Here is a 19285-nt window from a genome sequence, read left to right as displayed (position 1 = left end):
ATCTTGAACCTCAGGTTGTAAGCAGAGTGAGCAAACTAGAAGCAGTTTAAAAGCTCTCCCATATGTGCTGCAGTGACCCACTGGGTCCAGCAAGGCCACACCTTTTAAACCTACTCAAAGGAGCATTGCTACCTGAGGGTCAAGTGTTCAGATGCTCCAGGCTGTGGGAAACATTTCTAATCCAAACCTCCACACTATTGCCTAGAGAATGTGCTTAGTTAAGGCTTCCTTAATTTTTATCTAATGGCCTCGTTCAGTTCCATGGCTCCTTGTTGCACTGTTTATCGTGCCCCTTACAGTTGTGGCTGTTTCTCGGGTTTTCTTTAGTTTTGATGACCTTTGATTTTTATTGTTGTTTTTGTCTGTGGTGGTGGGGATCAAACCTGGGGAAGCACTCTAGCACTAAACTATACTCCAGACAACAGCAAAGACAGCTTTGAGGAGTATCATTTAGGAACTTTGTAGCATATCTCCCCACTTAGATTGTCTGATGTTTTCTCACCATCAGACTGGGGTTCAGAGTTTTGAGAGGACTGCAGAGCATCCTCACCACCATATCCCATGGAGGACACACGCAGTCAGCATTTTCCACTGTTGGGGTTCATCTTGCTCACCTGGCTTAAAGAACTGGTCTTTGCCTTTATGTGGTTAAAACTGGCTATATGGATGCACTTACACACTCTTTCAGATTTCTAGATTAGACCTTGTGTGTGTGTGTGTAATCTCCAGAAGGAGAGGAAAAGAGGCTTTCAAGTCTCAGCTCTGCAATCCCTAGCATATAACTCTAGAAAAGTTATGTGGCAACCTATAAATATAAACCTTTAAAGCCCTAATGGTTAAATAGGGCTTTAAAGCACCTGTTGACAAAAAGTTTGTGCTTGTGTTTTGTAAGAGGTACGTCTGTCAGAATCCTATTTTAAAATACGACATCCTTGGGAAGAATAACATTTTAGAAAGTTAATACCATTTAATGAATTTTTCAACTACCGACTGAGATAATACATTAGTAGGATAAATGGTTAAGATTTCCAGTTTGGGAGCCTGAGATAGGGCTCAGTGGGAACGGGTACTTGCCACGTTGGATAACTAGGTTCAATCCCTAGGGCCCACATGGGAGAAAAAAACCCGCTCTTGCAAGTTGTCTTCAGACCTCCACTCATGTGCCATGGCATGCATGCCCCCTTCCAATAAACAAATGTAATAATTACTTTAAATTCCTTTTTGACCTGGCTTCCTTTTGCCAAGGCTGCTTGGTTGATATCTGAGAGTGGAGATGACTTCTCAGATCTCCTGAAGTCAGAGCTCAACTTTTGAAAACATGAGTTTTGTATGCAGTACACGCTCGCTTCCAGCTTCTGCCTCAACACCCCAAATGCTGTAATTGCAGAGAGTTAACCTTCAACTTTGATGTAAACTGGCTAGTAACAAATTCTGGTACGTTTATGTCGTTGTTGTTGTTGTTTGTATAGTATAAAAAAGAGAAACATCCCTCTGTGAAGGTATATTTTTTTGGAAGCAGATGAACTTTATTTTTGAAATGCACAGGAAACATGGAACAATTTTTCACTGTTGTAAAATCTTCATGTCTCAGAACTATCGGCCAACAGTTTGAATAAACACTTAAGTTTGTGTTCTTGACCCGGGGTCGGAAAAATAACTACAAATCCACCCTCTGGTTACACAGGTGAAAACCAGTAACTTTTTATTGTTTGTTTAAACAAATACAAAAGCAGCACGCAGAGGGAAAGAGCAGGGGATTCTCTGTAGCACTGAACATGCCGCTAAACGGAGAATAGCACCTGCTACAAAGCAGAGAGAGGAATAGCGTTAAGAGTTCTGTTACTTGGCTTTAAGCCCAGTTCAGAAGATACAGGACTCTGACGTTTCCGCACATCTTTGTTTCCGGGCTTTCTCCTGTGTAAAGTGTTGTTGGGATAGGAGGGATGTAAAACTAGGCGTGCAGAAACAACTTGTAAGGGCTGCTATTGCTAATTCGGAATGTGTCAGCCGTCAGTAACGGCGCATTAGCTGCCATTCACCGAGGGCAGCTTCTGGGCTTTCTCCTCAGCTAAGTCGAGGGAAAAGCAGCAGAGCGTTTTAAAATAGGAGCACCGCATTCTGGAATTCTTCCTGTCCGTGACAGCAGTAACCTTGGAAACCAGGCTGCTAACACATCTCAATCGCAGAGCATCCTCAAGCTTAGCTTCTCTTGCTGTATTGTCTGGGCACCGCTGTTCTGGGTGCTAATGTCAATTGTTTTTGTTTTTTTCCACCTCGGTGGCACAAACAACACCAAGCAGAAAACCTTGCAAGACACCCATCAGGTCCCATCTCACTTAGAGCCTTCCCTACTTGGTGGCAGTCTCAGAATTGGTCCTGACAGAGGACACTCTGCCAAGGGGCCAGCTGAGAGCAGGACCTCCCTAAACCTGGCCTCAGGGGACACCACCAGGTAACAGCACCACGCACACCCACCCAGCTACGCCGCGGGACCCCGACCCCGCACCCCAGGCTCCAGAGAACCCTCGCGAGACAAGACCGCAAGGGGACGAGAAGAAGCCCACTATCTCGCGAGAAGAGGGGGCGTCGGCGGAAACGAGCAAATGCCCCCCTGGGCGCCCCGGCCCCAGCCGGTGGGCGTGGACCGAGGAAACCCGCCCCCTTCCGGCTCGCGTCCCCGCCCCCAGCCTTGAGGCATCGGGTCGCGAGTACCAGCGCCGGCTTCTCCCGCTTCCCTGCGGCGGGAGCCCGCTGGCCTTCGACTCTCGGAGGGGGCGCGGCGGGGGCGCAGAGGGGGCGGGGAGGACCCGCGACGCCCCGCCCCCCTCCGCGCTCCGGCGGCTCGGCCCGTCCCTTGGGGTCCGGGTCCCGAGGCCGCTGAGACAGCAGGCCGGCGCTGTCCGCAGGTGTCGGCGGCGGCGGCAGCGGCAGAGCCACGGGCCTCATGGTGGGTTTCGGGGCCAACCGGCGGGCGGGCCGCCTGCCGTCCTTCGTGCTGGTGGTGCTGCTGGTAGTCATCGTCGTCCTTGCCTTCAACTACTGGAGCATCTCCTCCCGCCACGTTCTGCTTCAGGAGGAGGTGGCCGAGCTGCAGGGCCAGGTCCAGCGCACCGAGGTGGCCCGCGGGCGCTTGGAGAAGCGCAATTCGGATCTCTTGCTCTTGGTGGACACGCATAAGAAGCAGATCGACCAGAAGGAGGCCGATTACGGCCGCCTCAGCAGCCGGCTGCAGGCCAAGGAAGGCCTGGGGAAGAGATGCGAGGATGACAAGGTAAGGTCGAGCCCTTTCCTCGGCCCTCCTAGACTTTTTCTTTTCACTTCTGGGGTGGGGTATTAATATTCGCTCGCCGGGCGGTTGCTGTCTGCCGTCAGCGTGGTAGCCCTGGAAGCTCCCCAGACCCCCAGCAACCCTGTTTGTTGTCAGACTTTTCCCGGTGTCAGCGCCACATTCTCTGTTCGCTTGCAGAGACTGTAAGTTCTGGTTCTCTAGAGTGGCCTATGTGTGGATACCACCTTTCCTCCAAGCTCAGCTGCTGAGCTGGCAGTGGTTATCATCTGGCCTGTGTGGCCGCCTTCCGTTCCGGGGCACACAGGCTGCCAGGTATATGGTATGGGCATTGTCTCATCCACCTCCTGTGCAGACTGATCAATATTAATTTCTTTATTTCAGAACGCGGCCTTCTTCCCTTCTGGTGCTCAACATGTATTTGTCAACAGTATGGCTTTTTAGAAATCTCTATAAATTGATGTATTTTGTTAAGTAGATTTTTTTTATTAATAATTTTTATTAGGTATTTTCCTCATTTACATTTCGTTAAGTAGATTTTTAAAAAATGATTTTTGTGTTGAAAGTGTTGTTATAGATGAGTCAGGAACTCGTATATGAGCCACACTTGTGACTTGAGTGCGGTTAATCCATTATCTTCTCAATTTGAATTGTTAATGAAATTAGCCGAAATGGTAGAATCTAAAAATAAGTTCTTAGGAACAGAATCTTATGTCTGTCGTTATAATTCTTGAAAGAAAATAAAATTGTGTATGCTTAAATAGCTCTTAGGGCTGCTGCTTATTGCAGATAGAAAATACAAAATTTTAAATTTAAAAATCTTAAGTCTGGACTATGATCATGTCCTACTTAATAGGATCTGTTTTTACTATTTTATTGATAGTTTATAATTTAGGCAACTTCAGTTGGTATATCAGAATTCTGAAGACTTCTAGATAGGTACTATAGTAGATGACTTCTTTTCTACACTCTTAAATCTTTTAAGATTAAATTTCTTCTTTTTTTATCTAGTGTGTGTGTGTGCATGTGCATACACATGTGTGGAGATCAGAGATCTGGAGTCAGTTCTTTCCTTCCATCCTGTGGAGATGACTTCTGTTTAAATGTCTTGGCAGCAAGTGCTTTTAGCTGCTGGGCCGGCCCTTAAATTACATTTCATTTGTGTGTGTACTCACCCTAATGCACATGTGGATGTCAGAGGATAGCAGTCAGATTTCTCCTTCTACCAAGCTGGTTCTGGGGATGGAACTCAAGTTCTGTGAGATTTTATTGAGCTTCCAACCTTCCTACCCTTATTGGCCTCTACTTTCTTACTTAACGAAAACTGAGCCTCTCAGTTGTTTTCTTGTTCCCTTTTCTTCTTTATACAGTATGCACATCCTCTGAGAAGGCTAGAGATCAGCAGACAGATGTACCTTCTATACACTGAACTGTAAAACATGGATACAGTAGGTAGAGACCCGTGAGAGTTTGGAGTATTAAAATAAGATCTTCAAGATGGACCCTTTTGATCTAGCACTCTTTGTCTTGTGGTTGTGCCTCAAAAAGTGAGCTCTCGACTGTTTCTTTTCTCTGTCATCTGATGGACTTTGACCCTGTAAAACTTTTTTTTTTAATTATTTATTATACATACGTGCAGAGTAGCTGTCTTCAGCCTTCAGCCATGCCAGAAGAGGTGTCAGATCTCATTATAGATGGTTGTGAGAGCTACCATGTGGTTGCTGGGATTTGGACTCAGGACCTGGGGAAGAGCAGTCAGTGAGTGCTCTTACCTGCTGAGCTATCTTGCCAGCCGGACCCTGTAAAACTCTTAAGTATTTTAGTTTTCTGTTGCCATGGCGGAACACCCTGACCAAGGCAACTTACAGAAGATAGCATTTTATTTGTGGCTTACATTTTTATTATTTTATGTGTATGGGTGTTTTGTCTGCATGTTTTTTTTAATCTGTGCAACAGATAAGTATCTGGTTCCTGAGGAGGCCAGAAGTTTTGGGTTCCCCTGGAACTGGAGTTACAGGTGGTTTTGAGCCACCATGTGGGTCCTGGAAATTGAAGCCAAGTCCTTTGCAAAAGTCACAGAAGAACACTGGGAATGAAGTAACTCCTTTGAAACCTCAAAGCCTGCCCCCAGTGACACACCTCCTTTAACAAGGTCACGCCTCCTAATCTTTCCCAAACAGTTCCACCAACTGGAGACCAAGTGTGCAGACATGAGCCTATCAGGGCTGTTATTCAAGCCACCACATAGATAGAGGAATCCCAGTTCTGGAACCAAAAAGGTGATAATTCCTTCTTCCAGTTCATTGTGCCAGTTCTGTCATTTCCAGGATGAGAGCAAGAGACAGTGTTCTCATCACTGTCCATGAAAGTGAGAAATCAGACCCATTTCTCTAGATTCTCTCAAACTTACTATATTTTATTCTGTCTGTAAAGGATTTTAACTTGGAGGTGTATATTAGAGTGCTAGGGCAGGCATAACAGTACCACACACGAGATATAAAACTTTATTTCTCCACAGTCCTGGAGGCTTGGAGTTCCAGGTCAAGGTACAGGCAAGGGTTGGGTTTCTCTGAGACCTCTCCCCTTGGCTGCAGATGGCTGCCTTCTTGCTGCTCTATCTTGTCATGGTATTCCCTGATGGATGCATCCCAGTGCCTCATCTCCTTTTTGGATTGTGGTCCCTCTAATACATGACTGTTGTTGCAGTGAAACGGTATCTTCAGGAACTCACTTGTGCCTGCTGGGCTTGCTGCACCGTTTACTTCCCCTGCTTTTGTGATGAGCAAGGTCACAGAATCTTCTCCTGTGTGTTCAGCCACCACATACCAGCTATGCTATGCAAGTCTGCACTAATTGTTCAGGGTTGCAGGGAGGTACTAGAGTGTAGAGACTGGTGAAGGGCTTCGTCTCTGTGGCTGTGGGAAAGCTTTTATTCCTTCTAGGTAAAGGCCTTCTGGTGGGTGCTTTGGTCAGAGAAGGAGAGCATCCACACTCCTGTAAGTAGGTGGTAGCCCTTTACCTATGTGCTATAAGGAAATCCAATAAACTCGTTGGTTTCCCAGGGGTAGATGTTTCTTGGGTTTCCCCTGGGGATGCATTTTTGCAACAGCTCCACACTAATAGCCTTATTTAATCACTGCTTTAAACTCCAAATATAACTGTATTTTGAGATCCTGGAGGTTGAAACCTCAACGTATGAGTTTGAGTAGTACAGTTTACCATCATATACACAATGTAGTCTTTTTTTTTTTTTCTCTTCTTTCTACCAAAAAGCCTGTTTGTTACATAAACTGTATTTTTCTTTTTCTTTTTTTTTTTTTTTTTTGGTTTTTTTGAGACAGGGTTTCTCTGTATAGCCCTGGCTGTCCTGGAACTCACTCTGTAGACCAGGCTGGCCTCGAACTCAGAAATCCGCCTGCCTCTGCCTCCCGAGTGCTGGGATTAAAGGCGTGCGCCACCACGCCCGGCTTATTTTTCTTTTTCTTTAAGATATATTTATTTTTATATATGTGAGTTCAGCAGACACACCAGAGGAGGGGATCTTATTACAGATGGCTGCTGGGAATTGAACTCAAGACCTCTGGAAGAACAGCCAGTGCTCTTAACTGCTGAGCCATCTCTCCAGCCCTTCTTTTTCTTTCTGTAGTAGACAAGAGTCTCACTGTGTCCAAGGCTGGTTCCAAGTGCTGGAATTTGTGTGTGTGCCCTCAACCAGCTTGCACTTGGATTCCTGTTACTGTGTCTCATGCACTGCAGGAAATGGTCTAGCTCAGGGAAAGGAGCTATTTGAGTGTAGACAGTATCTTCCTCAAAGCTGCTATTCTGTTATAAATACACATACACAAAGGTCCAGTTTTGAAGCTAGGTGTGGTGGCATAGTCTTGTACTCACAGCATGGGGAGATGGAGGCCAGAGAGTCATGAGTTCAAGGCCAACCTGGATTACATAATGAAACCCTGTCTTGAAAAAAGAAAAAAAAAATCAATTTTGATGTTTGAAGCTGAACAATAAATGACTTGTTTTCCTGTTAACTGACATAATCCTGACTGAGAGTATATTAAAAAGAATACATAAAATATGTAAAAAATTATAAATAAATAGCTTTAGTTGAATGAAGAAAGGAGAACGTGGGGGCATATTATATTTTTCCTTCCAAAATTATCTTCACTGTAGGTACACCTCAATGTATAAGTATTTAACACACACACACACAAACACACACACACACACAAAGTGTGTGTATATAAAAGCTTTAGCACACAACAGCTACTCACTTAGAAGCAGGTCTGGGCAGTAGGTGTGCCCTTTGCCACACTACACTGCACCTTTGCTGTGCTACATGGCGTCAGTACAAGTCAGACAAACCACACTCCTCTGTGCCTCAGGTGTCCTCATCTAGAAAAGGAGGATGATGATGTTTCTTCCTCCTGGGAGTTTACATTAACAAATCCGTGAAAATCCCTAAAAGAGGGCTGGAGAGACAGTTCATCGGTTAAAAGCACTGGCTGCTTTTCTAGAGGGTGTGGGTTTGATTCACAGAACCCATGTGGTGCTCACAGCCATCTGTAACTCCAATTCCACAGGATCTAAAGTGTTCTGACTTCCACAAGCATGAGGCACATACAGGGCACACAGGCATGCATGCAGACAAAACTTTTCTATACATAAAATAAATCTTAAAAAGAGAATCTTAAATGACGTCTTAGCTATTATTCCTTTTCTGCTCCCTATGACAGACTGACTGCCTTCTCTCCAGGACGGAGCTCTGTTTGTGTTCCTGCTCAAGATCCGGTTCTAGCTCCAGCGTCCTGTTTGACTTTTTTTCCTTCCCCACTTCCTGGTCCATTGTCAATTAACTTTAGTTGGTTCCGTCCATAGTTGCCTTCCCTGACTCTGGTGCTTGGTGGTTTCTCTGTACTTTAGGAGTCAGCCTTTCATCATTCTAAATGCTTCCATTACTTGTGCTTTTCCTCTGACTCACCTGCCAAAATCTGGCTACTGTATAACTGCAATTTAATTCCTACTTCATGTAACTCATGAAAAATGGGTACCTTCATTCTGAGCTTCCTATCCTGTGTATTAGTCCTGTGTATGATATGTAACTAATAATAAAGCAGGTTAGAATTTGGGGCTCTCCCTAAACAATTCTCCCCCGTAAACAAACCCAAAGCCGGGCGTGGTGGCGCACGCCTTTAATCCCAGCACTCGGGAGGCAGAGGCAGGCGGATTTCTGAGTTCGAGGCCAGCCTGGTCTACAAAGTGAGCTCCAGGACAGCCAGGGCTATACAGAGAAACCCTGTCTCGTAAAACCAAAAAAAAAAAAAAAAAAAAAAAAAAAAAACAAACCCAAGCATCCTCAGACCTTACTTTCAGAGTGGCTACGTCAGTTACTTGATGAAGCAGAGTGGTGTTTAATCGTGTAGAGTGTCTCCAACCACCTGTGTTTTTCCTTAGCTCCTGATTCAGACTGTTCCAGTCTGGTGGTCTGCCGAGTTCTAGCTCCGTTTACCATTCTATGTCATTAGAACTGAGTGTGTGTTTTTCTTCCTCCTTAACTCATCCTCTTGCTTCTTTTTTTGTCTTTCCCTCCTTAATCCACCTTCTAATCCATCTGCATTCACTCTGTAGCTCCTAGGACTTTTTACCTAGATCATGTGTTTCCTTTTTTAGGTGTAATTTACCTTATTATTTGAGCTACACTAGCTGATTTGTTTAGCTAATAGCTTCCTGTGTGTTAACCACTTCTCAACATTGTAAGTTCTCTGAGAACAGACTGCTTGAAATTCCCTGTAGTGTTTCTGATAATGCTTGTTGCTGACTGAATGTTAAGAGTTGTTCATTTGTGGGGCTGTAGAGATGGCTCAGTGGTTAAGAGCACTGACTGCTCTTCCAGAGGTCCTGAGTTCAATTCCCAGCAACCACATGGTGGCTCACGACCATCTGTAATGGGATCCGAGGCCCTCTTCTGGTGTGTTTGAGAACAGTGACAGTGATTTCTCTCTCTCTCTCTCACACACATACACATACACACACACACACACACACACACACACACACACAGAGAGAGAGAGAGAGAGAGAGAGAGAGAGAGAGAGAGAGAAACAAGGAGCTAGAGAAAGAACCTAAGGAGCTGAAGGGGTTTGCAGCCCCATAGGAAGAACAACAATATGAACTAGCCAGTATCTACAGAGCTCCCAGGGACTAAACCACCAACCAAAGAGCACACATGGTGGGACTCATGGCTCCAGCTGCATATGCCTAGTCAAACATCATTGGGAGAAGAAGCCCTTTGTCCTGTGAAGATTTTATGCCCCAGTGTGAGGGAATGCCAGGGCCAGGAGGCCGGACTGGGTGAGTTGGTAAGCAGGGGGAAGGGGGACGGGATAGGGGGAGGATGTTTTTCGGAGGAGAAACCAGGAAAGGGGATAACATTTGAAATGTAAATAAAGAAAATAGCCAATTAAAAAAGCAAGCAAACAAAACAAAAAGTCCATTGGTGTATCTCTTATATACCTCTTTTACAAATTCTGTTAAAGATTTAATCCCTGTTATTGCAATGTCACTTTTGGAAATGGATGTAGCTTTTGACATTCCTAGGATATACAATCTCACAGCAAGCTCCTTGTTCCTCTAGCTCTTAAAATATTTCTGGTCTCTTCTGCAATGATGTCTAATTCTTAGGTGCAGGAGATGTGTTATGGATGTATCAGTTGGGACTGGGCTCCATAGCTCCACGTTTTGATTGGTTGTAGTTTTTTGTTTTTTGGTTTTTTTCTTTGTATGATGTCCATCTGTTGCAAGGAGAAGTTTCCTTATGAAGGTGAGGACTTCACTTAATTTGTGGTTGTAAGGACAAATATTTAAAGTATAGTTGGAAGCCGGGCGTGGTGGCGCATGCCTTTAATCCCAGCACTCGGGAGGCAGAGGCAGGCGGATTTCTGAGTTCGAGGCCAGCCTGGTCTACAAAGTGAGTTCCAGGACAGCCAGGGCTGCACAGAGAAACCCTGTCTCGAAAAACCAAAAAAAAAAAAAAAAAAAAAAAAAGTACAGTTGGGGATCATGATGGTTTAGTAAAGTAGTGACTGTAGGTTCTCCTTCAAGGAATGTGACTTCACTAGTCCTGGGTAGTTGACTGGGTTTCCAGTACCAGACATCATTTCTCTCGCATTGAATGGTGATAAGTCAATTAGAGAACTATTGGTTACTGGCAAGGTATGTGTACTCATAGGGTTCTGGTGGTTGTTGTGGTTCATGGAATTGTAGGTTTCTTTCCTTCTTTGTAAGCTTAACATTATGCCTTCTGGCTCTCTGAAAGCTGGTTCTCAGGGAGGGATTTTCAGGTCAGTTCTAGGTCCGGAGCCTCTGGGTTCTGTGTCTGAAAGGTAGGTGCCTTCAGCAGTAGGAACTTATCGTCCACCTCTAAGGTTTAGCCATGGACAGTAACAAGAGCCTATAACATTTTGGAGTCTGTTGGACAACTTTGGCCAACAAGTCAAGACAGGGCTTCTTGTAACTGGTATTGGGGTTTTTGTTAAATGGTCTTTGGCTCTTGGAAGGAGCATTGTAAACAGATAGGAAAATTCCATTAAACTATATGTATATTTGTACACCTACTTATGTGTGTTACAGGTATTTTTAGGTGGACAATTAATAATGTGATTTCTTACAACTTTTTTCAGACATCCCTTCTGTATTTATCTGTCCTTCCCTAATTAGAGGTCCCCTGTTTTCCCCATTTCCTCCTTCAGATCATTTGTGCCCTGCTATCCTTCCTCTCTTGTGCCCCTACTAACAACCCCCTACTGGTCCCCTTTTACTTTCTTGGTTTCTTTAGCTACTCCAAGATAAGTATTCATGGCTGAATATTTGAAGCTAGGCGCCTCAGATGAGAGAGAACATGCAACTGTTGTCTTTCTGGGTCTGGGTTACTTAACTCAATATGGATTTTTCTTTCTGTCTGTTTACCTGACTAGATCTTGGAAAAGGATAGGATAATCGTTTTAATGTGTTTTCACCCCACTTTGGCATGAAAAGTAACTTTTTAAAAAGTTTTAGAATTTATTTTTTAATTTGTTCTGTTTTCATTTTATGTGTTTGAGTGTTTTGCTGTACATATGTCTGTACACCACATGCGTGTCTGATGTCTAACCGGGCCAGATGGCAGTGTTGCATCCCCTGGAATTGGAGTTCCAGATGGTTGTAAGCTGCCATGCAGGTGCTAGGAATAGAACCTGGTTCCTCTGGCAGAGCATTCAGTGCTCTTAACCGCTGAGCCATCTCTCCAGCCCTTGTCTGGCTTTGTTATCAGAGTAATGCGACTTTGCTAAAAGAATATAGCAATGTTACTTTCTTTTTTTTTTTTTTAATGGAACATTTTGAGGAATGTCTAGTAGATGTTTGTGTTGTATTCATCTGGTTCTGTTACGTTGCAGATGTGCACCATTCCTGATTTGGACTACATTTTTCTTTTTTCCTAAATATATACTGTATGGGGAGGATGTGTAGCAGAGTGCCTGCCTAGCATGCAGGAATGCAGGGGCTGTGTGTGTGTGTTTGAGTTGGAGTTGTAAGGGGTCCAACCCAGGTTCTTACACATGTAGGCAAACATGCTACTACTGAGATCCATCCCCAGCAGAAGCCCTGAGTTTGGTCCCTAGCACTGCAAAAACAAAACCAACTCCAGTCTGGTAGGGTGAAGGCAGCTGGGAAAGGTGAGCAGAAGACGCCATGTTAGCTAACAGGATGAATAAATTCTGATGTTCTCTTGCACAGTCAGCTGACTGCAGGGAACAGGAATGCATTGTACATTTTAAGATAAATGGTAAGGATTTTAAGTGGTTTTTCAGCAAGAAATGAAAAGCACTTGAGGTGATAACAGTTTGCCCTGGTTTTAGAACCAAAGCATGTGTAAATATGTGCTGGGCTACCCAACACAGATTATCCACTTATCTGAATACACTACCTCTGGAAGATATGATCAGAATATTCTGATGTAAAGCCACTCATTGTCTTCCTAGCATGGGGAGAATATTGTTTTTGTTTTCTTCATGTTTTTCCCCTACACATCCTCCTGTATTAGTTTTGAGATGGAGTCTTGCTATGATACCCAGGCTAGTCTTAAAATCTTAGCCTCCCATGTAGCTGGGACCTTAGGTTCCCAGGGCTGGTTTTCATTTCAAAACCCTAAAATATCTTTGTTCCAGTTTAATATTTAATAAAGAGAAGAAAGTTTAGGGGTTAGTTCATGGAGTATTATGAAAACATTTTCAGTCATCTTATATATTGCTGTCAGAAACAGTTTCTTAACTACTTTTTTCTTTTAGATTTATTTATTTATTTTTATTTATTTATTTTATGTATGTGAGCACACTATAGCTGTACAGATGGTTGTGAGCCACCATGTAGTTGCTGGGATTTGAACTCAGGACCTTTGGAAGAACAGTCAGTGCTCTTAACCACTGAGCCATCTCTGCAGCCCCTTAGATTTATTTTTATGTGCATGAATATTTTGCCTGTATGTATGTACGTGTGCTGTGTTTGTGCCTGGTGCCTGCAGAGGTCAGAAGAGTGTATTGGATCGCCTGGAGTTGGGGTTACCGATGATTGTGAGCTACCATGTTGGGTGCTAGGTTCTCTACAAGAGTAGCTAGTGCTCTTAACCACTGAGCCATCTCATCTGTCTTGCCTCAGGGACTTGTTTTATAAACAAAAAATAAAGTCTTACATTGATAAGATGCTTTATGTTTAAATGTGTCCCAGAAATCCAGAGGCAGAGGCAGGCAGATCTCTTGAGTTTGAGGCTAGCCTGGTCTACAAAATGAATTCCAGGGCATCTAGGGCTACTGTTGTTGGGCCACCAGAGAAGACTACTCTGACACATGTTTAAGCCGATAGAAAGTCTTTGCTAGTGGGACAGTGACTAAACTGAGTGGTTGGGATCCCAGTGTAGCCTGAGCCTTTCTCAGAGTGAGCTTTTAAGTACAAAAGCCATGTTCTGGGTTAACATACTTCACTTAACAAGAGCAGTTAGCTAGAAGCAGAACCACAAAAACCCAAAAGCAAGGCTTCTACATTTAGAGACTTTCCCATGACTATGTACTTTTTTTTTTTAGATTTATTTATTTATTTATTATATGTAAGTACATTGTAGCTGTCTTCAGACACTGCAGAAGACAGAGTCAGTCAGATTTCATTATGGATGGTTGTGAGCCACCATGTGGTTGCTGGGATTTGAACTCAGGACCCTCGGAAGAGCAGTCAGTGCTCTTACCTGCTGAGCCATCTCACCAGCCCCCTGACTACTTTGATGGATTAAGCCTGTGTTTAGGTGGTGCTGTTGATGGGCTGGGCTGAGTTTTACAGCCTGAACTTCCACCATGGAGTCAGTTGTGCTAGGGTCTCAGGGTCTACTAAGATCTGGGGCACTGTTTCAACACTATACAGAGAAGCCCTGTCTTGGGGGAAAAGTGTGTATGACTGTTTTGTTTCCTTGTATGTCTGTGCACCACATATGTGCAGAGCCTTCAGAGATCAGAAGAGGCTGTTAGGTCCCTTACAGCTGGAGTTCCAGAAAGTTACAAGCCACCATGTAGGTGCTGATAATTGAACCCAGGTCCTTTGGAAGAATAGCCAATGCTCTTAACCACTGAGCTATCTCTTCCCATCTTGTCATTGTTGTCCTTATCCTCCTTGTCCTCCTCCTCCTCAAGGGAAGAGAGGCTTTCCTTCAGCTCATAGTGGCTAGAGAGGCTCCCTTTGTTCATTTTTATATTTGCCACTGTTGTTACTGAGCTGTTATTTATGTACTCTAGGTGTCACGATCAGTCAGAGTTGCCCCTCTGTTTCCTGGGCTAGAGTTTCAGTCTGTCACTAGTGCTCTTTGAAGTTTTGAATGTTGAGGTTCATTTGTATCAATTTGTTCTTTAGTCGTCTCTGCTTTTCTTTTTTTACCAAAAGAAAAATGGATATTATTTATTAAAATAATACCTCATATTCACTAACTCACAAGAAAAACACAATTTAAAATCTTAAAGATTACGGCCTCAAAGTACACAAAGCATAATCTAAAAAATAAAAAATTCCATTTACAGTAATTCCAACAATTAATAGACAAAAGGTTAAAAAAATTACTAAGGGTCTTAAGATTTAGGCAGCATGTGGTATCTTGATCACAATATATAGAGAATAAGTAGGTTTCATTAGCATAGACTTACAACTTGATGCATGTGTTAGACCATTTTCAACCTGTGGGTTGTGACCCCTTTGGAGATTGAATGGCCCTTTCACGAGGGCCACCTAGGACCATTGGAAAACACAAAATATTTGCAACATGATTCATAATGGTAGTGAAATTAAAGTTATGAGGTAACAACAAAAATAATCTTATGGTTGGGGGTCACTACAACAAGAGGAACTGTATTAAAGGGTTACAGAATTAGGAATGTTGAGAATCACTGTATTTGGCTAACCTACATACAAGGTCAGATATTTGGAAATGGAATACAATGCTACTTAGTAATTCATATAACACAGGAGAAATCAGGATGGAGGTTTGAATACATGTAAAACTTAGTAAATAAAATACTCATATCGAAAAATGTGGGATATGTTTAAAACAATAATTTGAGGTATTTATGACCATACATACTTTCTTTAGGGAAAAAAAAATGCTTAAAGCCGGGCAGTGGTGGCGCATGCCTTTGATCCCAGCACTCGGGAGGCAGAGGCAGGCTGATTTCTGAGTTTGAGGCCAGCCTGGTCTACAGAGTGAGTTCAAGGACAGCCAGGGCTATACAGAGAAACCCGGTCTCGGAAAAAAAGAAAGAGAAAGGAAGAAAAAAGAAGGAAAAAATGATTTTAGTGAGCTAATATTCACCTTGACAAGTATAAAAGACAAATTTAAATAAAGTAAAAGATCATTTTAAAAGCAGAAATAAATTTAGACCCAATATCCTGTTTAGCCATAATTGTCAACTTGATACCGCTTAGAGTGATCTGAGAGAAGGGTCACTAGAGAAATTGCCTGTATCAGGCTGCTCTAGAGACATGTCTGTGAGATATCTTGATTTTCAATTGATGTACAAGGGCCCAGCCTGCTGTGTATGATACCATTCCTTGGAGGTAATACTGAATTGTATTTAAAAAAAAAAAACAAAAAACTCACAGTTAACAGTAGTTGCTGCTCTCTCAGATGACCCAGTTCAATTCTGAGCACTCTGGCTCAGAACCATCTGTTACTCCAAATCCAGGACCTCTGGCCCCCCTGAGCACCAGGCATACATGTGGTACATAGACACACATTCAGGCAAAATGCTCATATACAGAAAATAAAAATAGGTAAATTAAAAAGAAAAAAAAAAGTGTGAATAATGCAAGGCAGCCAGAGTTGTGAGCCTGTAAGCAGTGTGAATAAGGCTGCCAGAGTGTGAGCCTGTAAGCAGTATTTCTCCATGGGTTCTGTTTTCAGTGCCTGCCTAAGGTCCTGCCTTAGGTCCTGCCTTGATTTCCCTCAGTGACGGATTATGAATTAGAAATGTAAACCAAATAAACCCTTTCTTCCCAAGTGTTTTTGGTCAGTGTTGGATTACAGCAACAGACTGAAGCTAATACAACCCATGGATGATGACCATGGGTAACAAAGGCCTATAATTCCCGCATACTCAAGAATCTGAAGAAGACTAAGCTTGAGCTTAAGGCCAGAGTAGGAGGCCTCAAAAAAAAAAAAAAAAAAAAAATCAAACCAAACAACAACAACAAACCCCAAACCAAAGGAATAAGTCAAGTACAGCCAGAAATTAAAACTCTTATTAGAAAGAACTAAATTGATAAAAGGTAAACACACGAGTACCTGTTAAAAGGTAGACAAAATGAGGAGCTAGTTCAGTCAGTAGAGTGCATTCCCACAAGGCCTTAGGACCTAGGTGCAATCCCTAGAACCCAGTAAGAAGATTGGTGTGGTCTTAAAACCTTGTAATCTCAGCACTGAGAAAACAAAAGCATATCCTTGGGACTTGTCAGCCAACCAGCAGCCCACCCAACCTACTCTGCTTATTGCAGATCCCAGTGAGCAATGCTATCTTGAAAATAAAGGTGGATGACTCTGGAGTAATGATGCCCAAGGTTGACCTCTAACCTATGCATCCACACCGGTGACTGCCCTCACCATGGGGGAAGGGTTGTCTAGGGGGATGGTTCAGTCACCAAAGTAAGTGCCTCAGTACACTCAAGTAATCCCAGCACTGAGAAACAGAGACAGGGAGATCTCTGGGGCTTGCTAATCAGCCACTCTTAACTAAATTAGCAAAATTCAATGGCAAACCCTGCCTCAGAAATAACATGGAGAGTGATTAGGAAGACACCCAATGCTGAATTCTAGCAAGGACATGCATGCATGCACCATTTTTTATAACCTTTTCTTGTTATGTTTTCTAAATATCTCATTATTCTCATATATATTTCTTACTTACATACATGAGTGTATACATTATAGAGAAGTAGCCTTAATGGAGATTTCTTGAAAGGAAGCATATAAATGCATATTAACCAAAATTAAAGCCAGAAAATAAAAATAATTTATACAGATCTATTATAAGCAATGAATCAATGATTGATCTTTTTCCTGTTCTAAAAGTTAGACAGGTCTACTTCTAGAGCCTTTGGTCTGTCTGAGTTAATTTCTCATATCGTATGATATGCCCTTGCTTTGCATGTGCTTTTACTCATCTGTCCCAGCATGTTGAAGAACCTTGTCATGGCTAATCTTGTCAATTTGGGGTGACCCAGGGGATTAGTAAAGCATGTCTCTAGTTGCATCCAGAGAGCTTAATAAGGGCTTTAACCTAAACAATAGATTCAGTATTTGAACAGACTGTCGGGGGAGGAGGAAGTGGGCCATTGGAAGCCTTTAGAAGATAAATCTTGACCCTGGTCCATTTATGTAATGTTCTTTGCTTCCTACTATAAGATAAACAAGCTCCTGTGTTAAAATATTTTGCTCTTAGCTAAGCCCAGAAGCATTGAAGCTAACTGTATTGAAACTAACCCAAATAAGTCCTACTCCTTAAATTTATAACAGCTATGTTATCACTGTAGAAAACACAGGTCTCTTCATTTTCCATTAACTGTCTTGGCATCTATGTAGAAATCAGTTGATTGTATGAATACATGTTGGTTTGTTTTGGGCCTCTTAGGGCCAGACACTTAACAGTCTTAAATGTTATACTAAGGATTTTTAGTTTATCCTCAAAGATAAGGGGAATACTATAATACAATTTTTATTTTGAAAAGATAAGAGCTGGGCATGGTGGCACATACCTGTAATCCCAGGAAAGAATTTAGAAATAATGTTTAGTCAGGTGGTGGTGGTGCACACCTTTAATCCCCACATTTGGGAAGCAGAGTTTGAGGTCAGTCTGGAGTGAGTTCTAGGAAAGCCAGGGTTATACAGAGAAACTGTGTCCTGAAAAACAAATAAACAAGAAAGAAAGAAAAGGAGGAAAAAGAATGTTCCTTTGAGATAATTTTCTGATATTCAGTAAAGTATTTGCCTTGCAAGAATGAGGACCTACGTTTGGTCTCAGAACCACATAAAAGAGGGGTGGGAAGCACTAGAGTATGTAGGCTGCTGTAGACTAAGGGAGAAGGGCTCCATCTATACAGCTGCACATCTCTGTTTGGTGTGGTCTGTTGAGGGAGGAGCACCAGCATTCACCCCTGTCCCCTATTAAGTAACCCCTTATCTATATTCTCTAAAGAAGCCCAATAAACTCGTTGGCTCCGTAGAGTGTGATGCACTCATGCCTCTGCCTGTTGTTGGGACCTTTGGAGAAGGTATAGGCATTGTTTATATCTCCTTCTGGGAAGAAATTCTACCGACAGATGTGTCTCATAATCTGGTGGTTTGAATAGAAGCGGCCCCCATATGCTCATGTGTTTGAATGCTTAGCCCATGGGGAGAAGTAGCACTGAGTAGTAGGGAGGTGTGGCCTTGTAGGAGGAAGTAAGTCATTGTGGAGATGGGCTTTGGGGTCTCATACATGTTCAAGCTATGCCTGATGTGGCAAGAAGTCTCCTTCTGCTGCCTGGGGATCAAGATGTAGAACTCTTGTCTCCTCCAACATCATGCCTGCCTGCATGTTGCATGCTTCCCACCATGACAATGGGTTAAGCCTCTGAAACAATAAGCCAACACCAATTAAATGTTTTTCTTTATAAGAGTTGCCTTGGTCATGGTGCCTCTTCACAGCAGTAGAACCCTAACTTAAGACATGGTGGGGTACATGTAGAAGTTAGAGAACTACTTACTTGTAGGAGGTAGTCCTCTCCTTCCACTATGTAGTTTTCTGGGATCAAATTCAGATTGTCAGGCTGGAGGACAAGTGCCCTTACCCACTTAGCCACCTCACTGACCCATAGTTTGTTTTGTTGATACAGTGTCTCTCCGTGTGTGTAACTCTGATGACTTGGAACTTACTCTGTAGAACAGGCTGGCCTCAAACTCAAACGCAGAGATTCATCTGCTTCCTGAGTGCTGGGATTTAAGGTTTGCACTGCCATTTCCAGCTCATAGTTGATCCTCTTGAAGGAGATAATAAGCCACAGGAAAATCATTAACTATATATTTGGAGTGAAGGATTGAAGCAATTAGAAGATAATCCAAAGTGTACTTCTTTGTAGTATAATTAATTCAGAACTATTAAAAAAGAGTTGAAAATTGGTTGAGTGTGACTACACATGCCTTTAATCCCAGCACTTGGGAGTCAGAGGCAAATGGATGTTTGTAAGCTTGAAACTAGCCTGGGGTGTTTAATGAGTTCCAGGCCAGCCAGAGATATGCAGTAAGACCCTATCTCAAAACAAAGAATTGGGAATTACACCCCCACCCCCAAAAAACCCCTCCAAACCAAACCAAACAGAAAAAAAGCGTAGAGCTAACAAATCTGGTAAAGCTTCAGGTTACAGAACCAGGACACAAAAACCAGTTACGCTGCTGTTCACAGG

General features: G+C 43.0%; 1 protein-coding gene across 2 annotated transcripts in view; it reads left to right on the top strand.

The window, feature by feature from the left end:
* Positions 1–2658: 2658 nt before the first annotated feature.
* Positions 2659–19285, top strand: part of Golm2 (golgi membrane protein 2) — a 67935-nt gene continuing 51308 nt past the window's right edge. Inside the window, exon 1 of one of the 2 annotated variants that reach the window (XM_021154004.3) lies at positions 2659–3271. In XM_021154004.3, the coding sequence (XP_021009663.2) occupies positions 2945–3271 (327 nt within the window). In that variant the 5' untranslated portion in view covers positions 2659–2944. The remainder of the gene's footprint in view (positions 3272–19285) is intronic. The other variant, XM_021153997.3, reaches the window with a different exon arrangement.

The sequence above is a fragment of the Mus caroli genome, unplaced genomic scaffold (assembly GCF_978045245.1).
Source record: "Mus caroli unplaced genomic scaffold, Mus_caroli_1 scaffold_2, whole genome shotgun sequence".
Classification (NCBI taxonomy): domain Eukaryota; kingdom Metazoa; phylum Chordata; class Mammalia; order Rodentia; family Muridae; genus Mus; species Mus caroli.
This window is presented reverse-complemented; position numbering and strand designations above follow the sequence as displayed.